The 20,995-nt window shown below is 30.3% G+C and overlaps 1 protein-coding gene and 1 pseudogene across 1 annotated transcript; both read left to right on the top strand.

The window, feature by feature from the left end:
* Window positions 1-10,354: 10,354 nt before the first annotated feature.
* LOC120130400 lies at window positions 10,355-13,270 on the top strand (annotated as a pseudogene).
* A 3,314-nt stretch (window positions 13,271-16,584) lies between these two features.
* Window positions 16,585-20,679, top strand: LOC120130388 (glucan endo-1,3-beta-glucosidase 4-like). The gene is made up of 5 exons (XM_039147635.1): window positions 16,585-16,803; window positions 18,028-18,158; window positions 18,505-19,752; window positions 20,140-20,167; window positions 20,250-20,679. Exons 1-5 carry the CDS (start codon window positions 16,586-16,588, stop codon window positions 20,389-20,391), a joined length of 1,767 nt encoding a protein of 588 aa, XP_039003566.1. The 5' UTR covers window position 16,585; the 3' UTR covers window positions 20,392-20,679.
* Window positions 20,680-20,995: the final 316 nt, after the last annotated feature.

Here is a 20,995-nt window from a genome sequence, read left to right as displayed (position 1 = left end):
TTTGAATTTTACACTAAGGGAACCGATACCCTATGAGGGGTACTGATTCCCCCTACGCTTCAAGCAGTTTTATTAATTGGTTTCACACTTAAACGACTCCATTGACTCCACTAATCATCCCCAACGTTCAGAATCAATTGAAGGAGTATTTAAACAAGCTTAGATGTCATTGACCAACTACAAGAAACAACAATAAACAAGAATCAATAGAGAATCAAAGAGAAAGCATCAAACCTCAAGTTTGACAATTTTCAAGCCTATTTCATTCAATATTCATTTTTGCTTTCAAGAACACTTATTGTGCTCAATTGTATTATTCTTGAGTGTTCTTTCTTTGTTCTAAAATTGTACAAACATTTTACCTTGTGAGGATTTTCTTATAAGTTTGCAAAATTTGTATTGTTCTATATGGGAGAGTGTTCTCAAGAATTTGGGGTATAATTCTTGAGGGATTTGTAAGGTTACTCTTTGTCCTCAAAAGAAAGACAAATTAGTGAATTTGTGGAAAATCCTTAGTGTGAATAGCTAAGGTAGTGGACGTAGACTTTGGTTAAGAAAGTCGAACCATTCTAAATCGCTGTGCAAATATTTTCAATTTTCTGCAAAAGCTTCCACCAAAATTTTAATTGCCAATTCACCCCCCTCTTGGCCAATTCCGTCGATCGATTAACTCAACAAAGGTCGAATCACATAAAATCTCATATCTTATGCACTTCTTATTTTGTATATCAATATTGTATTGTTTGTTTTTTGCTTACAAATTTCTAACAAATGATATCAAAGTAATGGTTCGAGTTATGAAATTTCAGAAGAATTTGTTGTTGTGAATTTGGTTAGTGGTTTTGGGGACAAGCAAGAGAAATTTTGATGCAACAAATTTTTAGTTGTAGGAAAAGTAATTCTCAATCGATCTATCGGTACTTCAATAGATATTACATATGAATTTAAGTTGTTGAAGACTTGGTGGTAGTACTTCAACAAATTTTTAATTTACGTAAGAATTGAAATTGTTTAGGACTTAAAGACCAATGTGTGAATTGTATTTGTGCCAATTGAGATATATTAAGATATTAACTCAAATATAATTGATAATTAAGTTATATTTTTATTATAATTTAAATGGTTGAAAATTTCTTAATAATTTAGTTTATTTAATAAGTAAATACTTATTTTATTAAAAAAAATTTGATGATAAATTATTTCGACTTTATAAATATGAAGTAGGTTTTAACCTTCAGAATTATGAGATATAATTATTTTTAGAGAAATAATCTTTTTGTAGTCACTATAATTTTTAGGACTTTTGTGGTTTAAGTTACAAAAATTCGTTTTGTAAGGATATTGGGACTAAGGAAGTAATATGAGATACTCAAGATTTTTGTATAGATACTGGATTTTAAGGTATACGAGATGTCATATTTTACAGTGGATTGTTATAATTCTTATTTCTATAGATAGATAATTTTAAATCACGCACGAACCAAGACACATAAGTAGTTAAAGGGATGGTTCTTATCCATATAGGTTCCGAGTTCGAGCAAGGGTGTTGGGATTTACGATGAAGCTCAATTGAACAACCGAATAATTTGCTAAGATGGGTTGAATTGATTTTTAAGTTTAGGGAGTAAAGAGATTAAAAGATAACAATTGCCACAAAGATTTATAGTGGTTCGACTTCTCGACCAAGTCTACATCCACTACATTAGCTCATCACTTAGGATTTTTCAACATTAACTAATTTGTTCTTTCTTTTTACAAGATAAAGAAATAACCTTTACACTCCATAGCTTTTCACATGCTTAGCTATAACCAATCCCCTTTTACAAAGGTAAAAGATGTAAACAAAAAAACCTCTAAAAAAGATGTGTTTACAAAAATTTAAACTCACAAAAACAAAACCTAAAGATATACAATTAAGCTCAAACACAATAATTTACAAGAGAAAGAAAAATAAGAATAAAAAGCTCTTCTCTTGTGCATGAATGCTTGGATAGGTGTTGGTAACCTTCTTCAAGTGTCCTCAACTTATTTTTATATATTGGAATGCGTTTGTGGTTGGTTCTAGCCATTGAGGATGATTTGGAGACGTTTGAGATAATTTTTTTACAAAATAAAACTGCCCAAGATAAGGAGTATACCTACTCCTTTAATGTGTATCAGTACTTTCTTTATAATTTTTAAATCAACTAGTCGTTACTAGCCATTGGGTTTGACCAATATCGATACTATGCTCAATATATCGATACTACTATGTAAAGTAGTATGGATACTCCTTTGAGTATCGGTACCTATTTTGCATTATGAAATTTGAGCAATTTGGAAAACACATGGTAGTATCGATATTACCTAGAGAGTATCGATACTTCTCTTACCTTTGGTATCGGTACCACATGAATAATATCAGTACTGTTCATATAGTATCGTACTGTAAGAACAATATCGGTATTATGTACCCAGAAAAACATTTTTTGCTCACATTATAGTTTAATGGACTTTGAATTGTTTTTGAAAACCTTTTGAAAACTTTGAACAAATTCAATTCTAGTCTAAAAACATTTTATCTTAATTTGTTATATCAATATATTATAAAACATTGTTCAATAAGGGTGATTGAGCTTTCATTGTCAAATGATTGAGAATCTTTAGAATATATAATACATTGTAATCGCCCTAAACTAATAAAAAAATTTAAATCACGTTATATAATCTTTTTATTACGTATGTCTTATTTTAAAAATATGTAAATTATATACTTAAAAATCTATTTATATTGGTATTTAATTGTTTGATTAATTTTATATTACAATATAATAGAGGAGGATAAGTGTAAAAAATATTATTTTTAAAATTAATAAATTTTATTATAGAAAAAATTGTGACTTTCAATAATTTTATATTTTTAAAATTTAAATAGTCTGAAGTATAATTAAAAAATCAAAATAGATGAATAGTTAAGTAAACGAGTTTAAATTTCTTTTGACTGTGAATTTTCTTTCATATCAGTTTGGTTTTGTGTGTGTATATCTATTCACCCAAAAACATAAATTTGATAAAATTAATATAAATAAAAACAAATTAAATTTTGCCATGACCCATGACAACCCATGAGAACCATGAAAGTTATTTCTATTTTTTAAAATTTTCTTTGAATAACGTCTCTTACTATCGCATTAAACATATAAAAGAAGCAAACTTGAATTAAATTATGTTCACTTTTGACTTTTTGAGTCCACTAGTAGGCCATACAATATACTTTGATCAATTACCTATTGAATTTTGTTAAGAACATCTTTTTAATCCAAATTATGTCTAAATATTCTAAAAATTATTTTTTTAATAAAATCAAAATACAATAATAAATTCCGATATCTGTGTCTATATATTCTTAATTTGAGTTCTTAATTATTTGAATCCTTCAATTTATTTTTTTTATGAATATATTCTAAAAGTTTTAGATTTTAAACCATAGCAATCAATAAATATTAGACATATTATTAAAAATATTTCTTACGTTCGATTAAATATTTGTTCACCCATATTCATTTATGTATTATTTTGGCTATTAATGTTTTATTTTAAAGCAAAAGACCCTAGTATTTGAATAAATAGTCATTTTAGTCGTTATTATTATTTGTTTGAGTATTTTGGCTCATACCATTTCATTTTATAGCAAAAATACTCATATTGTAGAGAGTTCATCGTTTGTTAACCAACGGTTTTCACTTACGAATAAATTTTTCCCCTAAAATAAAATATTTGAGGTCAGAATACTAAAACAATGTCAAATTATCTATTTAATTGAACGTTAAAGGTATTTTTCATCATTATACGTAAATTTTAAGTATTATAAGATATATTAATTATTTTAGAAATGAATTTAAATTCACACTTTAAAAATAATATTATTAACAAATAATCACGTAAATCTAAAATTGAGAGAGTGAGAAAACATTGAATATATTAAAAATATATATATGAACAAAGATAAAATAAAAAATAACGATTATAGATATGGACAATTCTGGAAGACCTGGTCAGCTCTTTTCATGAAATAAAAATAAATAAATGCATCGGAATATTTGTATCGATGCATGATGTTGATATATTAAAATAAAAGGGTTTGAGAAGAAGGTATAAAAAAGGTTTGGGATTTGAGAATAATGGTATGGAAGTTACCTTAAACCGCCGCTTCAAGTAATCAATTAAAGAATGCATCCCAAAAGTCAAAATGATTTCTTAAGCCAACCCACGTAAATAGCTGGACCACCCAATTCAATATTAACAACTATATCAAATTTATTAATAGTATATATGTGTGTGTTTATATATTAATGATATATTTGAAATTTTACAATAATAAAAACGCGGTTTTATGTGCACCGACGAGAATGAATGCGGTACTGGCTGTCACTCTTTATTATGTCACTGCGAATCAACGATCAATTGTGCGACCAATAAATGCTGAATATTATAAACTATTATTGAATTATTATTTTTAAATAACAAGATTGAAAGGAGTAATTTATTTTTTTTAAAAACCGAGCATGAGGTACCGTGTATTGTATTGTACTTGGTTAGACTTTTAACATAATAATAAGGCTCAATATAAAAATACATGCTCAAATGATACTTATTTTCTTTTTTAAGTGTAAATTTTCTTTAGTCAAATAAGGTTTAAAAAATCTATTAAAAATAAGTCAATCAATCAATATTTGACATATTGTCTGATTTTTAATTTTTTATAAAAAAAATCCAAATAAAAAAAACTCAAACTTTTTCAATTTTTCATAAAATGCCCCCAAGACTTTAAATTCTGATGCCGACCACCACCGATGATGATCAACTCACTCGTCGATCACCCATTAACCACACATTCACCGATTGGGATGGATGAGTGATTGAATTTAAGAATTTGGGTTTGAAACCATGATTGACGGCAACCGGTGGGTAGGTAAGAAGCGACCAGTGAGTAGGCCGCCAGTAGCGACAGTGGATAGTCGGCGGATTAAATGGATGCTTTGAGAAAGTATTTGGAGATTTTTTTTTAGATTTTATAATTTTTTGGGTTTTTTTTTTGAAAAATAATAATAATTTTATGTTTTTTAAAATATTTTTTTAGAAATTTATAAAAATGCATCATGTCACATTCTGAGTGGTTAACATTATTTTTTTAACGTCTGTTACAGTCGAGACACCTAAATAATAATATTATAAACATTAAATACTTAAATTGACCAAAAAAATTACACCTAAATGAGAAAATAGATATAGTTTGAACATTTTTTTATGTTAAGCCTAATAATAATAATAATAATAATAATAATAGTTTTTGGCTTAGATTATTTTATTCATTTGACCTATAATATCAAATATTTTATATAACATTTCTTTCTTTTTTAAACTATGAGCTTGCGTTGCTCCACAGTCCACGGAGTCAATATTATTTAATACATATATCCAAACAAACAAAGCTCAGGGAAATGGTCAGCTTTGCTGGAATACAATATAAATTCATTAAATATGTTAATTTTTGTATAAAACAAATTACAAAAGTTTTAAATATTTGCACAAAATAATCTACCTCAGTGATAAAATGAATCATTGATATTCTTAGAGATCACGGATTCGAGTACCAGTAACTGCAAATGTGATTAAATGTTCATTATCAAATAATTTAGAGTATTTAAAATATTTACTACTTTATAATCACTCTAACTTAATAAAAAAAATTAAAACATTTAGATTTAAAATTGGAGGACGACGATATGAATTAAATGATTTCATTGCTTAATAAATTATTATTATTATTTAAGGTGTCGTATTTAAACAACATTTCCCCCTCCCATTTTACACATTCTTTGTTTTAGTCGGCTTTGATCATTTTCTTAAATTTATTCTCAAAATATCCAAACAACCCTATTTATTACCAAGTGCAATTCATTGTCAAAATCAAAGTTCTCACCAACATTGGAATGGTGTGACGTCATTAATTTGGGATAACCTTTTAGATCACACCATATTTCCAAATATGATAGAGTACCGACTTTTTCCTATAGGCCTAGTTGGTTAGTCGGTGTCTATACGAACAACATTTAAAAATATTCCATCTCATTTACTAGTAAAATTGTAAATTAAACAAATAATTTACTAGTATAATTGTAAATTAAACAAATAATTACAATATTTTTCTATAGTAATTTACACAAGAAATTAAATATTTAAGATCATATAATAATTTAACTAAAAATTGTGTATAAACAAATACTAAATTATAATTATTTTAGATTATTAAAGGAATAATAAATATGTTTTATTCAAATATATAATAAATATAAATCATAATAATTATGGCATACATGTAACTTTTAATATTTGAAGCTTATTTCTTGACGACTGTAATCCCATTTGAATGCATATGACTTTGGAAGGCGTGCGTGATGAACATGTTTTGAAACTGACAACAAAGAAAAAGTGGGGTTTACAAAAATATATGCAAAAAGCCACTTTGGCATATTGGTTGATTTTATGTCAGACTCGGAATAAATCCGCACATTGACTACTTTTTTTTCTTTTTTTTTTATGAAGATATCCGCACATTGACTACTGTTCCTACACATTACGTCTTTTGCACCGTACCTGCCCTTTCTTATTTTAAGCCATTATTTTTTATACCTTTTTTCAAATTATTGATAATTTTTAAACTCAAATTAAATAATTTTATCTCATTTTAATTTTTTATTAATGAAAACTAATAAATTTAATTGATTGTTAATTTTTTAAGATTATATTGATTATTGTTTTTTTAATTGACAGTTACTTGGTTATTTTATTGATCTACTTTATTTTATATCATACAACTCTAACAATAATAAGAGCTCATAATCACCTTAAATATATCAGACTTAAACTCAAATTTCCTAAAAATAATAACATTATTTTTTATCATAGGTCGCTCCTTATATTCATATGATTAATCTATTTCATTTTTTAAACCCATTTTTTAAATTATAAACTCCATTTTATTTAATATTTATTTAATTAATAAAAGTACATGTTATTGATATTTTTTAGAAATGTTTTTTAACAGAAGTAGATGGTTTTATTAAAAATAGAAATTATGTAAATTACAATGAAAATTTACAATCATAACAATAAACTAAAAACATAACAATGCCATTTTTTAACACAAGAAAACTAGTCACTTAAAATCACAAAATAATCATACAATGAAAAGGTTAAAAATCTAACCAAGTAAACTCGAACAGAAGGTAGATACAAATAAATCTGATCGCATCGGCAAACGAACTATAAAAGATGATCAAACTATTAAAAGACTCCGACAAACAACAAATCAGAGTCGAACGACGTGAAAAACTATCAACGAATGTTAATAACGTATCTATATCTAATCCGATGGTCCAGAGTGGGAAAAATCAACATGATAATAAATAAGCAACATCTTGATCAGTTGTGACAATGTCAAATTCAACCATGAGAAAAAAGATAAACAAAAACAACGATTAAACGATCGAAAACATGCAAAAAAAAAAAACCGTGTCATAAAAGTAGTGAAAATGTGTCATAAAGACAGAGTTATTAAAAATAAGGATATGCTATAATAAAATAAATGAAAAACAATTGAGTCTGACGGTCGGTAGTTAATATAAAGATTGATGTCGTCGTCGATCATAAAGATGAAGAAAAAAAAGAGTTAACGGATGCCAAAAAAATGAGAAAAATTAGGACGGATCTTAATTAGATTATTATTTTTAAAAAATATTGAAAAGTAGTTAAATGAAAAAAAAAACATATTTAAATCTATAGATTTAAATTATTGTAACAAAATATAATATTAAGCATATTAAAAATCAAATATATTTTATACGTAAAAATTTGGCAATACTGTTTATTCTAAAAAGTCTTTCCTTCCTCTAAAGAAAAACATAAGTTGGTCTATTTTATAATTATATATCCTTTTTCAACTTAGCCCTTGATATGGGTTGGGTCAATTCTTTGGAAAATAGAAATTCAAATGTTTCAAAGCTTCTTGGTGGTAAACTTTGGGATTATAAGTAATTTTTTAATGGTTTCTATGATTATACTGAATTTTTAATACATTAATTATGTATGTACATTTTATAAATGCAATTTTTAAAACTTAATAACTAACATATGCTTAATTAGCTAAACTAATTAAATAAAAAATTTAATAATTAAATTAATAATTAAAAATAAAAGATGTGTGAACCGTTAAAAATTAAAAGTCGAGATTAAAATAAAAATCAATCGAAATAAAATTATTATTTTTCATTAAAAAACATATTTGACTGGCTATTTGATATTTACAAAATGAATAATTCCAACAACTTCGTTGATCAGATGTAAACGTCCGAATAAATGGACCAAATTACTGTTATATTCCATTAAATTGATGAAAGCTGTGGAAAACGTATCAACCAAGCTTGTTGGAAGACTTTGAACATTTTAGCTTAACAAACAAGGATCGTTTCGTTTGAGTCAAACGCCAAATTCTACACCAAAAATTAAAATAGCCATAAATGTCTTTGTTCTAATCTTTATCTGAATTCAAAAGTGTAGACTTGTTTAATATTGAATTTCAAATAAATACTTAATTGATATTTCATTTATAGATCTATTTAATTATAATTATAAATTTATTCATGGTTTAATAATTGACCGTTCAATTATTTTATAATTTATTAAAATAAAATATCAATTGATATTAGATGTTGAGTTCAATCTCACACAATCTTTCTATTTTCTTTCTTACAACATATATACCACTTATAATTCACAACCGTGTAAGTATTATTAATTTTAGAGTTAATTGCATCATATGCCCCTAATCTATGACTTTTATTCTAAAATGGTCCTTAAATTTTTAAATATTATAATTTCATCCTCAAACTATGATACTCAATTTAAACTAGTCCTTAAATTTTTGAAAATTCCAATTTCATCCTCAAACTATGGTCCTCATCCTAAATTGGCCCTTGAACTTTTAAATCATCCAATTTTATCTCAAATTCATCCAAATATGTAATTAGATTTAACCATAGTTTAACCTAAACATTGTTTCATTAACATGGAATGTGATTAGTATATACGTATAATTTGGGATGAAATTGAAATGTTAAAAGAGTTTGGGGACCATTTTAGAATGGAAGATATAGTTTGGGGTTGAAACTAAAATGTTCAAAAGTTTGAGGACTAATTTAGAATGATAGTCATAATTTATGAATGAAATTTGAAAATTTAGAGGTTTATAAACCAATTTAAAAAAAGAATCATAATTTGAGGACGTATGATGTAATTAACTCTTAATTTTATTATAAATTAACATGAGATTTAAATATATAAACTTTCGTAATAAAACATGAGATTTAGGACTAATAAAGATTGTTTAATACATTAATGAATTTAAAGATATACACAATAGATATTATATATATATATAATTTAGACTATTCGGATCTTTTATTATCCTTAAATAAGATGATAATTGAATGTTTAAATAAATTTTTTATATGTTATATAACCAATAATATCAAACCAACTAAATTCAACCATATAAATACAAATTCTCAAATAGTTTATTAAGTTACCGTTAGTTATTAGTATTCCCTGCAAGTATATGTATATGGTGGCCTCTGATGTAGAAAAGGTTGTGCTGATAAAGGAGTTTGGGTTTACCATAGAGCCCATGTCATAAGTGTCTTATAACGGTACGTAATACTTATTTTAAAATTTGTAATGTTAATCGTTTATCTTGTCTATAATGTTTATTTAGAAGTTTTATTTATATGTATTTCGTATGAAAAAAATCTCTTAATAATATATATCTACTTTCAAAAATATTTTTAGATCCGTGATAAAAGTATACCAAAACTATCAGGCCCAATGCCGATTAGTCGGTGTTTCAAAATGAATGAATAACGAAGTAGTCTCCGAGAATTACTTATCCCGGTATTTATGATTCCCAACCTCTCCGCCAACTAGTATGCGTCCTTCACTTGGGCAGGGCAACATGGGCTTAGCAAATTGTTAAATTTTTTTATTATTTTTTTGAGATTTTAAATTCGAGTACAATATCAGTAAAAATATATAAATATTTTTTATTAAATGAATAACAATCTTTTATACAAATATTATTTTATATTCATTCTGAACTAATATTAAAAAAAACTCTTTACAAAAGAAAAAAAAGAGTGAATAAAACTCGAGCTCGACGAAATGCTTTTCGGAGCCCGGCCCAACCTATTCAAAACATTCTCGAGTATAAATACGCGTGGCGCGAGCAAAGAGAAGAGGTTGACAAAAAGGAAAATTCCCTAACCCTAACTTTACCATCTCGGTTTGTTAAAAAAAAAGAAAGACGCTTTACTACCTCGGCCTTAGCCTCTGCCTTTGCACCATCCAAGCCACAACCGTGTTCATCAACCTCCGCTTCCTCCTGGTTTCTTCAATCTTTGAATACTAGGGGTTTGCAGTAAGGTAAACTATTTGTTTTTCTTATCCCCCTAAATGAGAGGCAGGAGTTATATTCCATCTCCGCCCACAGGCTACGGCCGTAGAGGGCGGAGCCCTAGCCCCAGAGGCCGCTACGGTGGTCGCGCTCGCGATCTTCCTACAAGCCTTTTGGTTCGCAACCTCCGCCATGACTGCAGGTTTCCTTTGCTCTCAGATCTTCTCTCTTAAGCAGTTTGAAATTTAGATTATTAGTTCATAGGAAATTATTTTATTTCAGCAAGACTTTTTTATTTCATCGCAATTTTAATGAGCGCGCCTTCTTCTGCATTTTCTGAACGAATCATTGAATTGTAGCTATTGTTTTAGTGGGGAGATTATTTGCTTAATGTGATTTTTCAACTCGTTCTGTTTGTCTCTGGTATTGTAATTGGGGGGGGATGATTGATTATTCTCTTTCCACCATAAGCATTCAGATTTTTTTTTTGCTTTTGCAGGCCAGAAGACTTTCGCAGGCCATTTGAAAGATTTGGCCCTTTTAAAGATATTTATCTGCCCAAGGATTATTATACTGGGTAAGGATATATTTGTTACCATATGAATGTTCCAGTTGTTTAGATATATTCTTTTGAGCTTACCACGGATTTGTGTGGTATAGGCCATCAGCCATGTTTAGCGACATTGGAACCTCATAAATTCTAGTGCGTTAACTTTTTTATTTTCCATTTCTATGATTTCTTCGTATTTCATACATTTTTATGATCTCTTTTGGTATAGAAAATTCTTACTCTCATATTCCGTTTAGTTTGTCTATTGAGAAATTTGCGGTTTCAAATTTTAGCTGCTCAAACAGAGTTTTAAAAACCCATCTTTTATATCTCTACGGTTTTACCAATCACTGCTCCTTCATCTGAATATCCACTCTGATGCTGGGGCATTTCTTTAAGTATACTCTTTTGTAATCACAAATTGGGTGTGTTAATTGAAGTTCTTGAGGTTTAACAGTGAAACTAAAGTTTTGAAGACATCAATCAAGTAATTAGAGTTCTTTTGAAGATGATGTTTGTGGTAGTGACGATTGGAAGAAAGTTGGTTTGAATACAATTTGAAGATGTTCCAAGTCTTGAAGAATTTCAAGTGATCTTTAAACTGATACTTGCAAGGTTAGCAGGCAAGTGCTTGCTTTTTCATGCCTATGATGATTTTCCATATTAAAGGGGATTATGCTGGATATATCATTGGCAAAGGTTATTGGACGGTATGGTTCTTGTTGGATTTTATTTTCTGATGTTGCATTGCAGTGACACTTTCATGTAATTCTTCAGGGAACCTCGAGGGTTTGGTTTTGTCCAATATGTTGATCCTGCTGATGCTACTGAAGCCAATTATAAGATGGATGGGCGGGTTCTTCTTGGTCGAGAGTTGACCATTGTCTTTGCTGAAGAAAACAGGAAGAAACCTATTGAAATGAGGCACAGAGAGCGAGCAAGGTATGCTTTCCAATATATTTACTGAGATGTAGTTTATATGCTTTGGATGGTTATACAAAACATTTTACTTACATTATTTATTCAGGGGTAATTATTTTGTTATCTAGCTTCCAAATAAATTAGTCTGTTACTTGATGGTTTATGAACTTGCATCTATTTGAGCATTCCTAGTCCTGACCTCATAACTCATAAGTGGTCGAGTGTTTTTTAACATCCTATAATAATTAAAAGAAATGTATGAACAATTTAATTTATTTAAAATTCCCAACTTCCTTGGGGTAGATGATGAATAATAAAATGAACCTGTTGAGATGCTTATGGTATTTTGAAGGAACATATTTTAGATGTATGTAGCTTATCTGCTTGTCTTTGGGACGCAAGTTGATATGCTATATCCATGTTAATAGAGTTTGGATAATTCGTGTCTAGTAACTTCAATATACTTTTTTTTTGGAACAATTAGTAACTTCAGTATTCTTAGTTTTGTATATTTGTGTAAAATTGAGATGCTAAACATATCCATAAACCCCATGCAACAATGAAATGCCCTAGTAAAATTTGGATTTGCTTTACATGTCTTAGGGGAAATTGTTATTTTTTCTGCTTGTTTCTCAACTTTCAATGTTTTCTGTCTCAGAGGAGGTCGATATTGTGAAAGGAGAAGGTCCCCTCCTTGATACTCGTTCATTTCTTTATTCTCACTCTCTGCCTAGTCTTGGAAGATACCGATCTCGAAGTAATGATTATTCTCCTCCTAATGATAGCCATTACTCAAGGTAGTAGACTTGTTTCTTCCTCAGATCCAAATTATCTTAAATGTTCTCTTTATTCATAAGCTTATGCCATATATCTGAAGGTTAACATAATTCTATGGATGCTTGCTCTATGCAGATCTGTTTCACCCCAAGAAGTACGCTACAGCCGAGAGAGGTATTCACGTTCTCCCCCACCATACAATGGCTCAAGGAACCGGTGCCGGAGTCTAGACAGGGGCCAAGGCCCAAGCCAGGGAAGACGCCACAGCCCAAGACGGAGCAGAAGCCGCAGCCCACGTGAAGTTGGAAGCCCGGTTAGAAGCAGGAGTCGGAGTCCATACCATGAGGAGTACAAGAGGGAACAAAATGGAGAAAGGACTCGCAGTCAATGATATTTCTGCTGCCATCTTTTGTTTTGTTCGGTGTATTTGACGGTGGAGGGTGGTGTTTAAACTAAAGTTTGCTAGGATTTTCGTGGTTTTCGAGAGTCCAACTGGTAGTGTCGAACATGGAGTTAATGCTGCTGAGATATTCTTTGTTAAGGTCTTAGATTAATTAGTAATCTAGTACTGAAATTGAAGACATGTTTTGTCCACAATTAGTTGGTGACCATTTTCCTTGTGAAATACAATCTTTTTTTCATATTTTATTCTGTAATCACCTTCATATATAAATCGGTTCATCGAAACATATTCTGTCGTGTTATTATCAAAAGAGAAATAACCTCGGTTATCGAAAATGTTTTATAATATATGATTTTAACTATTTTTTTTGGATTTGTCAAAATAACCAACAAATTCGTAACGCGAATTTCAATTTCGCAATTCAGTTTTCAATTTCGTAACATGAATAGTAAAAATCATAACATGAATAGTAAAATCGTAACGTAAATAGTAAAAATCGCAACGCGAATTTAGAAAATCGCAAAATCACATTGCGAATTTCAAATGGTATCTCTCTGCTTCTAGACTGGATTTGAAGTGGAAAATAAACTTATCTACATGTGTACAGAATCGGTTTTTCTTAATATAATTCAAAATTTAATTTTTTAAATGTATTTCATTAGTCTGAGTTAATAATTCTTTTAAAGTTCAAACTTTAATTAATTGAATTTAGAATAATTTGTAATGAAGATTGACAAATGAAATAGATTTGTTGTTCATTTACATATAAATTTTTTCACGTGTACGAATATTTTTTATAAAAATTATTTATGTACTTTTCCAACAAATTATTATAGATGGATGATAAGAGATAATTTACATATAGATTCGTTGCAATTTTACTATTCACGTTACGATTTTTACTATTCACGTTGCGATTTTTACTATTCATGTTGCGAATTTGACTTTCGCGTTGTGAATTTGACTTTTGTGTTGCGAATTTGATTATCGGTTGCGAATAAGAGTTTTGTGTTGTGAATTTGACTTATGTGTTGCGATTTACATATTCGCAACGCGAATTTGGAAAACGCAATGCGATTTATATATTCGCGTTGCGAAATTAGAAACTGGTTGCAAAATTGGAGTTCGCGTTGCGAATTTGTTGGTCATTTTGACAAATCCAAAAAAAATGGTTAAAATCGTATATTTAAGGCATTTTCAGTCACCGAGGTTATTTCTCTTATCAAAATCCTATCCGAAAATCCCTGTTACTATGGGATTGCAAGAAAATTATTTCTTAAATTAACATTCGTTTATAATTGATTTTCAGAATAGTACCATTTCGTGACATGTACGATGAAAATGCACTTTATTATTCATGTATTTTATAATGCACGTTTCATTTTTTTTCAACGTGGCAGCCACATCACTAGATTAACTGCGAAAATGAAGAACATTGTGAGGAACATCACCGGATTAACTGACGAGGAGATACAAAATAACATAAAAATCATAAACATAAAATCCATATTAAGTGATCAAAATAAGAAGGAAATATAATGTTAGTGACACTAATTGAAAAAAAGAATCTGAAGACCAAAATAGAAAAAAAGTAATAAAATGATGACTAATGGTGTAGTTTTCGCAACTAAAAGGTATAAAAGATTATTGGTGAGAGATAAAGATTTGTATAATTTGGAATATTGTTAAAGAAAAATTGAGATTTAATATGATCATCGGGTACGAGACACTTAAAAAGAAGTGATTTTTTTGACAAATGGGATCCTCAGTCCCCACATTGGGTGCACTCCAACTATACAGCAAAAACAAACGCGGTTTCAGTTCACAGTATGAGTTCCCACTATTACTCTAATTTGGTATTGCCTGTGTATTTGTGGCCTATGCCTTTTTGGGATTATCAATACAGAAATTTAGCTCACATTTTGAAAATTGTTGCATTTCCCCATCTTGTCTCGTAAATTTGCTTACTTTTTGACCCAAACTGCCAATAAGATCATATCCTTGACCTCTTGCTATGGCTATTTCAGTAATATGTAGTATTATTTCACTTTGTCTTCAAACATTTCTTAAATCGCTAACTTTCGTTAAATTACTCGCTAAAATTAACAACATTTTGTTAAGTTATATTATAAATTTTGAAAACATAACACAATACTTTTAAAGATTAACACGTCAAATCTCTTAAAGTAGAGTTTAAAATCCTCCTCCCCTATTATCATTATTCACTCTAATAATTCATATCGATAGAATATTAAAAAAAAATATCGTTGATTTTAAGAGTTATTTTTATCATATTTTTAGAGTTCAATGAACATTTAAAGGACGAAAGAACGGGAAACGTTTCCGTTCCACACACTTTTACAACTCCTCCATCAAAATTTGGATTACTTTTGGAGGGAAGATCGCACAAATCAAATTATTAAACTATATTGTTATTTTGAATAATATATTTATAATTTACACTGTTGTAGTTCGGTCTGAATATTATTTTATAAAATTTAATTATATAAACAAATTTAAATTGACTGACATTAAATTTGAATATTCTGTTTTTTCTCGATGAAAAAGAGTTATATTCGTGTGAAACACTAACTTGTACGAAATATTATATATTTATATGTATTTTATTTTCATCTATACTTCTAGCGGTTCATCACACTAACATACAATTACACTTGAACAAATATTAGTTTGACGTATCATCAATTTTGGTATTAAGGCTTATCATGCCATCATTTTTAAAATTTAGTATGTATCACATCATCATTTTATACATGTGATATGTGATATATCATCATTTTGACACATAATATTTGTCATATAATCACTTTAGATACACAATATATATTATATTATCAATTAACTACACTATATATGTCATATCACCTAATCACTTTAGATATATGTCATATACTATATTATTACTTTGGATACATGATATGTATTACTTCATCAATTTGGTCTAGTGAGATAGAGCATCAGATTCTTTAAACAATAATAGGATTCAAATTCTAATGTTTGTGATAGAGTAAATTGGATTGAAAAGATCGTCATTGTCTTTGAGATATTTGATTCGAATTAGGCATTTAATAAATCAAATACTAATTGTTATACTAAAAAATAAGATTTATTACATTAACGATAAAAGTTAATAATTATTCAACTGATGATTTTCATCTAATCAGTATATTTAACTAATGATTTTTATCTAATCAATAATAAACATACGATAAATTATTTCATTTGTTTGGGGAGAACCACGATAGTAGTAGTGATTAGTGAAGACCCTTGTTTGGACAAGAAAAAAAAAACAGAAAGCCTTGTTGTCTGGTTGTGGCTGAACCCCCAGCTGTTTACAACCTCTCTTGAAAGTTTCTTTAGATAAAAGAAAATTACACGACGCACGGCGACAAACTCGATGCCTATTTCTAAATTTTAATTAAATTTAATGATTCATTTATTCACTATACACTTCCCAAGCAAATATTCTGCTGCTTCTATATTCTTCTTGTGCCAAAAATTTATATCTGATATAAATTATTGCAAAAAAGATACCCAGAAAACAACACAGACTTGCAAAGCACCACTAAGCCTCCTGTTTCAAAAACAGTCACTGCCTACTGAGAACCTCAAAGATCAAACAAAGCTCAAGCTGCCGTCACCCAGGTTTCTTAACTCTGCATCTCAAACACCTTTCTTTTCTTTCTATTTTTTTAAACTTCTGCTTTTTTTCTACTTGTAAAATGTAAGTTGATGTTTTCTTTCTTTTATTACCATGGAAAATGTATTTAATAATGTAAATAAGAGATCTGTTTTGTTTATTGTGTGTTTTTCCCCAGAATTCTTTTATTTGCAGCTTGGGAACTTGGATCAGATGCTTCTGAACTTCCTTCTCTTGATTTCTTTATATGGGTAGTTTTATTAAGTGGAGTTGGCTACTTGGTAGTTTTAAAAAATGCAACTTTGGGTACCCTTTGAATCTGGGCATTTTGGAACTAGACTTTTCTTTCACAGTTGCATTGCTAGCCGTTAATGATTTTTTTTATGCTCAGAATGGGAAAGGGTGTTTTAGATATTTTAGTTTCTTAGCTTCTCTTCATAAATGTTTCTCTTTTTCTTCTGTGCAAGATGCATGAAAATACTGGTCTTGATGAGCAAAATTAGATGGGGAACAAGTTTTAAAACCACTGTGGAAGTCTGGTCTGGACTCCGGACTTAATAACTCCTCTAATACTAAGATTTCGCTTGACATAATGTCTACAGCATGTTCACTGAGTGTTTTACTTATTTATTTGTAAGTAGTCGAAAAGAGGTCGATTTCTTGTTCCAGAAAAAAAATGTGGTCGATACCTGTTTTCCCTGCCCTGTAATACATGGAGGTGCATTCCTTGACAATGTGCTTTGAAAGGTCACATGTGAATTTGATAGGTTCATCTTTCTGTTGCTCAATTTGCTGTCGTCTACATGGTTATTAATGTAACACTGCTTTTCAACTTCGAGCGAGAACACTACGAACTCAAATATTTTCCGAATTTGTTCTTCTCTTCATTGGTTGGCTAGCACAGTTAGCATGATCAAACTTGTCTTCTTGATATTTTGTTTAGAGTAGGTGCCCCAAGAGTAGAGTTGTGGATTTCATATAGGACAACTATTATTGATGAAGTTGACTTGTAGTTGTATCTGTTCTGCAATGAATATGGAAATTTACTTTCACTAATCTTCTCAGTGTGCATTTTCCTTGCATAAGAGATGTGCGCGTGTATATGTGTGTGTGTGTGTATGCATTTTATAAAGGTTTTTATGAGTTTATTATGTTTTCGTTTTTTCCTGTGAGTTCTCAGGATTTTGCTAGCTTTAGGCTGCTATATCTGATTCTTACTTTTGATGCAGAACATTACTATCTAAGCGCCGTTCCAGAGTAAACATTGCTATACCTGAATTTTTTTATGATCAGATGATTCCTGTCAGATGTTTTGGAAGCTTGCTTCTGGTTCTAATTGGCATGTTCGCCAATGTGCTAGGTAATTTAGAAGTTTTCATTGATCGTTTATCTTTTATGCCAAGTTCTATTTGAAAGCTAGGACAGTTGGTCAATCGAGTGTTGTTAATATTTGTGTAAAGGAAGTAAATCTATGGTTCCAATATTTACTGAGCCGGAGATCACCCTTGAAGCAATTATAAGCTAAAAAAATATGAAGCACAACGGAATTGCCATCACGTTATTTGAATTTACCTCTAAAAATCCAGTGTGTCGATTTATTTTTCGTATTGAGTTACAAGGGTCTTCTTAATGTTAGGTAATCTACATAAAAAATAACATGTCATAGTGTTTATTGCCGGTTCTTACTGAGATTATTGACTTTATAGGTGCATTCATTGGGGTAAACATAGGCACCGATGTTTCCAACATGCCGTCAGCTTCAGCTGTCGTTTCCATTATCAGAGACCATCAAATCACTCATGTACGACTTTATGATGCCGATTCTCACATGCTGAAAGCCCTTGCTGGCAGTGGGATTGAAGTAACAGTTGGTGTGACAAATGAGGAAGTCCTAGGAATTGGACAATCCGCATCAGTTGCAGCAGCCTGGGTCAACAAGAATGTTGCTTCCTATGTCCCTGCAACCAACATTACAGCCATTGCTGTTGGCAGTGAGGTTCTTTCCTCGGTTCCTCATGTTGCGCCTGTTTTAGTTACAGCTATGAACAACCTCCATAAAGCACTTGTTGCTTCTGATCTAAATTTTCATGTTAAAGTCTCGAGCCCCCAATCCTTGGACATCATCCCCAAGCCTTTCCCTCCCTCTACTGCTGCCTTTAATTCCTCACCGAACTCGACAATATACCACCTTCTCCAGTTTTTGAAGAACACCAACTCCTATTTTATGTTAAATGCTTATCCCTATTATGGTTACACTAATGGAAATGGTATTTTTCCACTTGATTATGCACTTTTCAAGCCTCTCCCCTCTGTCAAACAAATTGTTGATCCGAACACGCTCTTTCACTATAACAGCATGTTTGATGCAATGGTTGATGCAACCTATTATTCTATGGATGCTCTCAAATTTTCCAGGATCCCTATCGTTGTCACAGAAACAGGATGGCCTTCGCAAGGTGGACCTAATGAACCTGATGCCACAGTGGAAAATGCTGGGGCCTTCATTAATAATTTGATCCGTCGGGTTTCCAATAATTCAGGTCCACCCAGCCGGCCAAATATTCCCATCAACACATACATCTACGAATTGTTTAATGAAGACAAGAGACCCGGGCCTGTCTCCGAGAAGAACTGGGGGATGATTTCTACAAACGGCACTGCTGTTTTTCCTTTGAGTTTGAGTGGTTCTAGTCAGACTACGGGAAATTCTACTGCAGTTTTCTGTGTGGCAAAAGACGACGCCAGTGAAGATAAGTTGCAGGATGGACTTAACTGGGCATGTGGGCAAGGTCAGGCCAATTGCAGTTTTATACAATCGGGACAACCCTGTTATCTCCCAAATAGCATCAAGAACCATGCATCTTATGCATACAACGATTACTATCAAAAGATGCGTAGCGTTGGCGGGACATGTGATTTTGATGGGACTGCCACAATTACCACTAATGATCCAAGTAAGTGTGACAAGTTTTCTCACAATTATTGATCTTATTAATTTTCTGTAGTTTTTATCTTTTATGATACTCAAGTAGAATTTAACTTTCAGTTTAAGCTACAAAGCTGAATATTTCATGGTCCTATATTTCTTGGGTTTGTCTTACTTTTGCCAGTGACTTTACTTGTGTTTAAAGTTTCAGTCAGGCTCCTAAAAGGTTATTGTGAAAGCTTCGAAAACTGAGTTGGTGAAAGATACTGCATTAGTACCATAGTACTACATTGTATCTATCGGGCAAAGTTTTCTTTTAATGCAGATCATGTGAAATGTATTCTATTGCATTAGTTGTTCGTCACTTCAATAGTCATTTTCGGCTAATTACTCCATTGGTGAATAACTTGTGCAGGTTACAGGTCCTGCATATTTACTGGAAGGTGAGGTTCGAAAACCTTTTACAGTGTTCCATATTAACAAATCATCATGTAGGATCATGACTTTTTTCTTTCCTTGAAACAGTTCTAATTCGAGTGCCGGTCGAGGGCTGTTTCCCTCCGGAGCATTTGGTCCTGTAAGTCCAATGGGAGAGAGTCCAAACCTTTCTATGTCAAAGATTCAATTCGTAATCTCAGCAGCTTGTCTGTTCGTAATCTTGCTATGATATTGGAACCTTGTTAGGGCCAAAGATGATTATCCGGCAAAATCTATGAGCAGTGCACCACGATAACAGATTGTTGTTTTAATCTGTTACGGATCATGTTGGTATTCACTTGTTCATCCTTGACCATTATTGCTTCTTCTTCAATTATCTGCTATGGACTATGGAGTCAGCAAGTAGGCCTGAAATTTCCAGCCATGAATTTTTAAGGACAGTATAAGTGGACTTGGATTTTGTTTTCTTCCCATTATATTTATTTAATGTTAGGCCCGGTTGAATTGGAACTGGTAGCTGGTTTGAACCGGTACAAGTTAGTATTTTGTTTGGTATTTTAATTTAACTTCAGTGTTTAAATTGGTCGTTGTACTTTTATCCACATGCATATATGAATTTGTATTTATTATATATTTTGATATTAAACCATATAATTGGATGATTTGGCATTTTAATTTTGAAAGAAAAATATAATTTGAATAATATATATTCTCTGATTTTTTAGATTATATATAATATTTTTAATTATCAATTAATGTTGTGGTATAATTTGAAAAAGGTTATCAAATTTTAAAATTAATATAAAAGAATTTGATGATTAAATTAAAAAATG

This window comes from Hibiscus syriacus, unplaced genomic scaffold, assembly GCF_006381635.1.
Source record: "Hibiscus syriacus cultivar Baekdansim isolate YM2019G1 unplaced genomic scaffold, ASM638163v2 tig00001669_pilon, whole genome shotgun sequence".
Lineage (NCBI taxonomy): Eukaryota > Viridiplantae > Streptophyta > Magnoliopsida > Malvales > Malvaceae > Hibiscus > Hibiscus syriacus.
The sequence above is the reverse complement of the archived record's forward strand: the minus strand, read 5'-3'. Positions and strand labels throughout refer to the sequence as shown.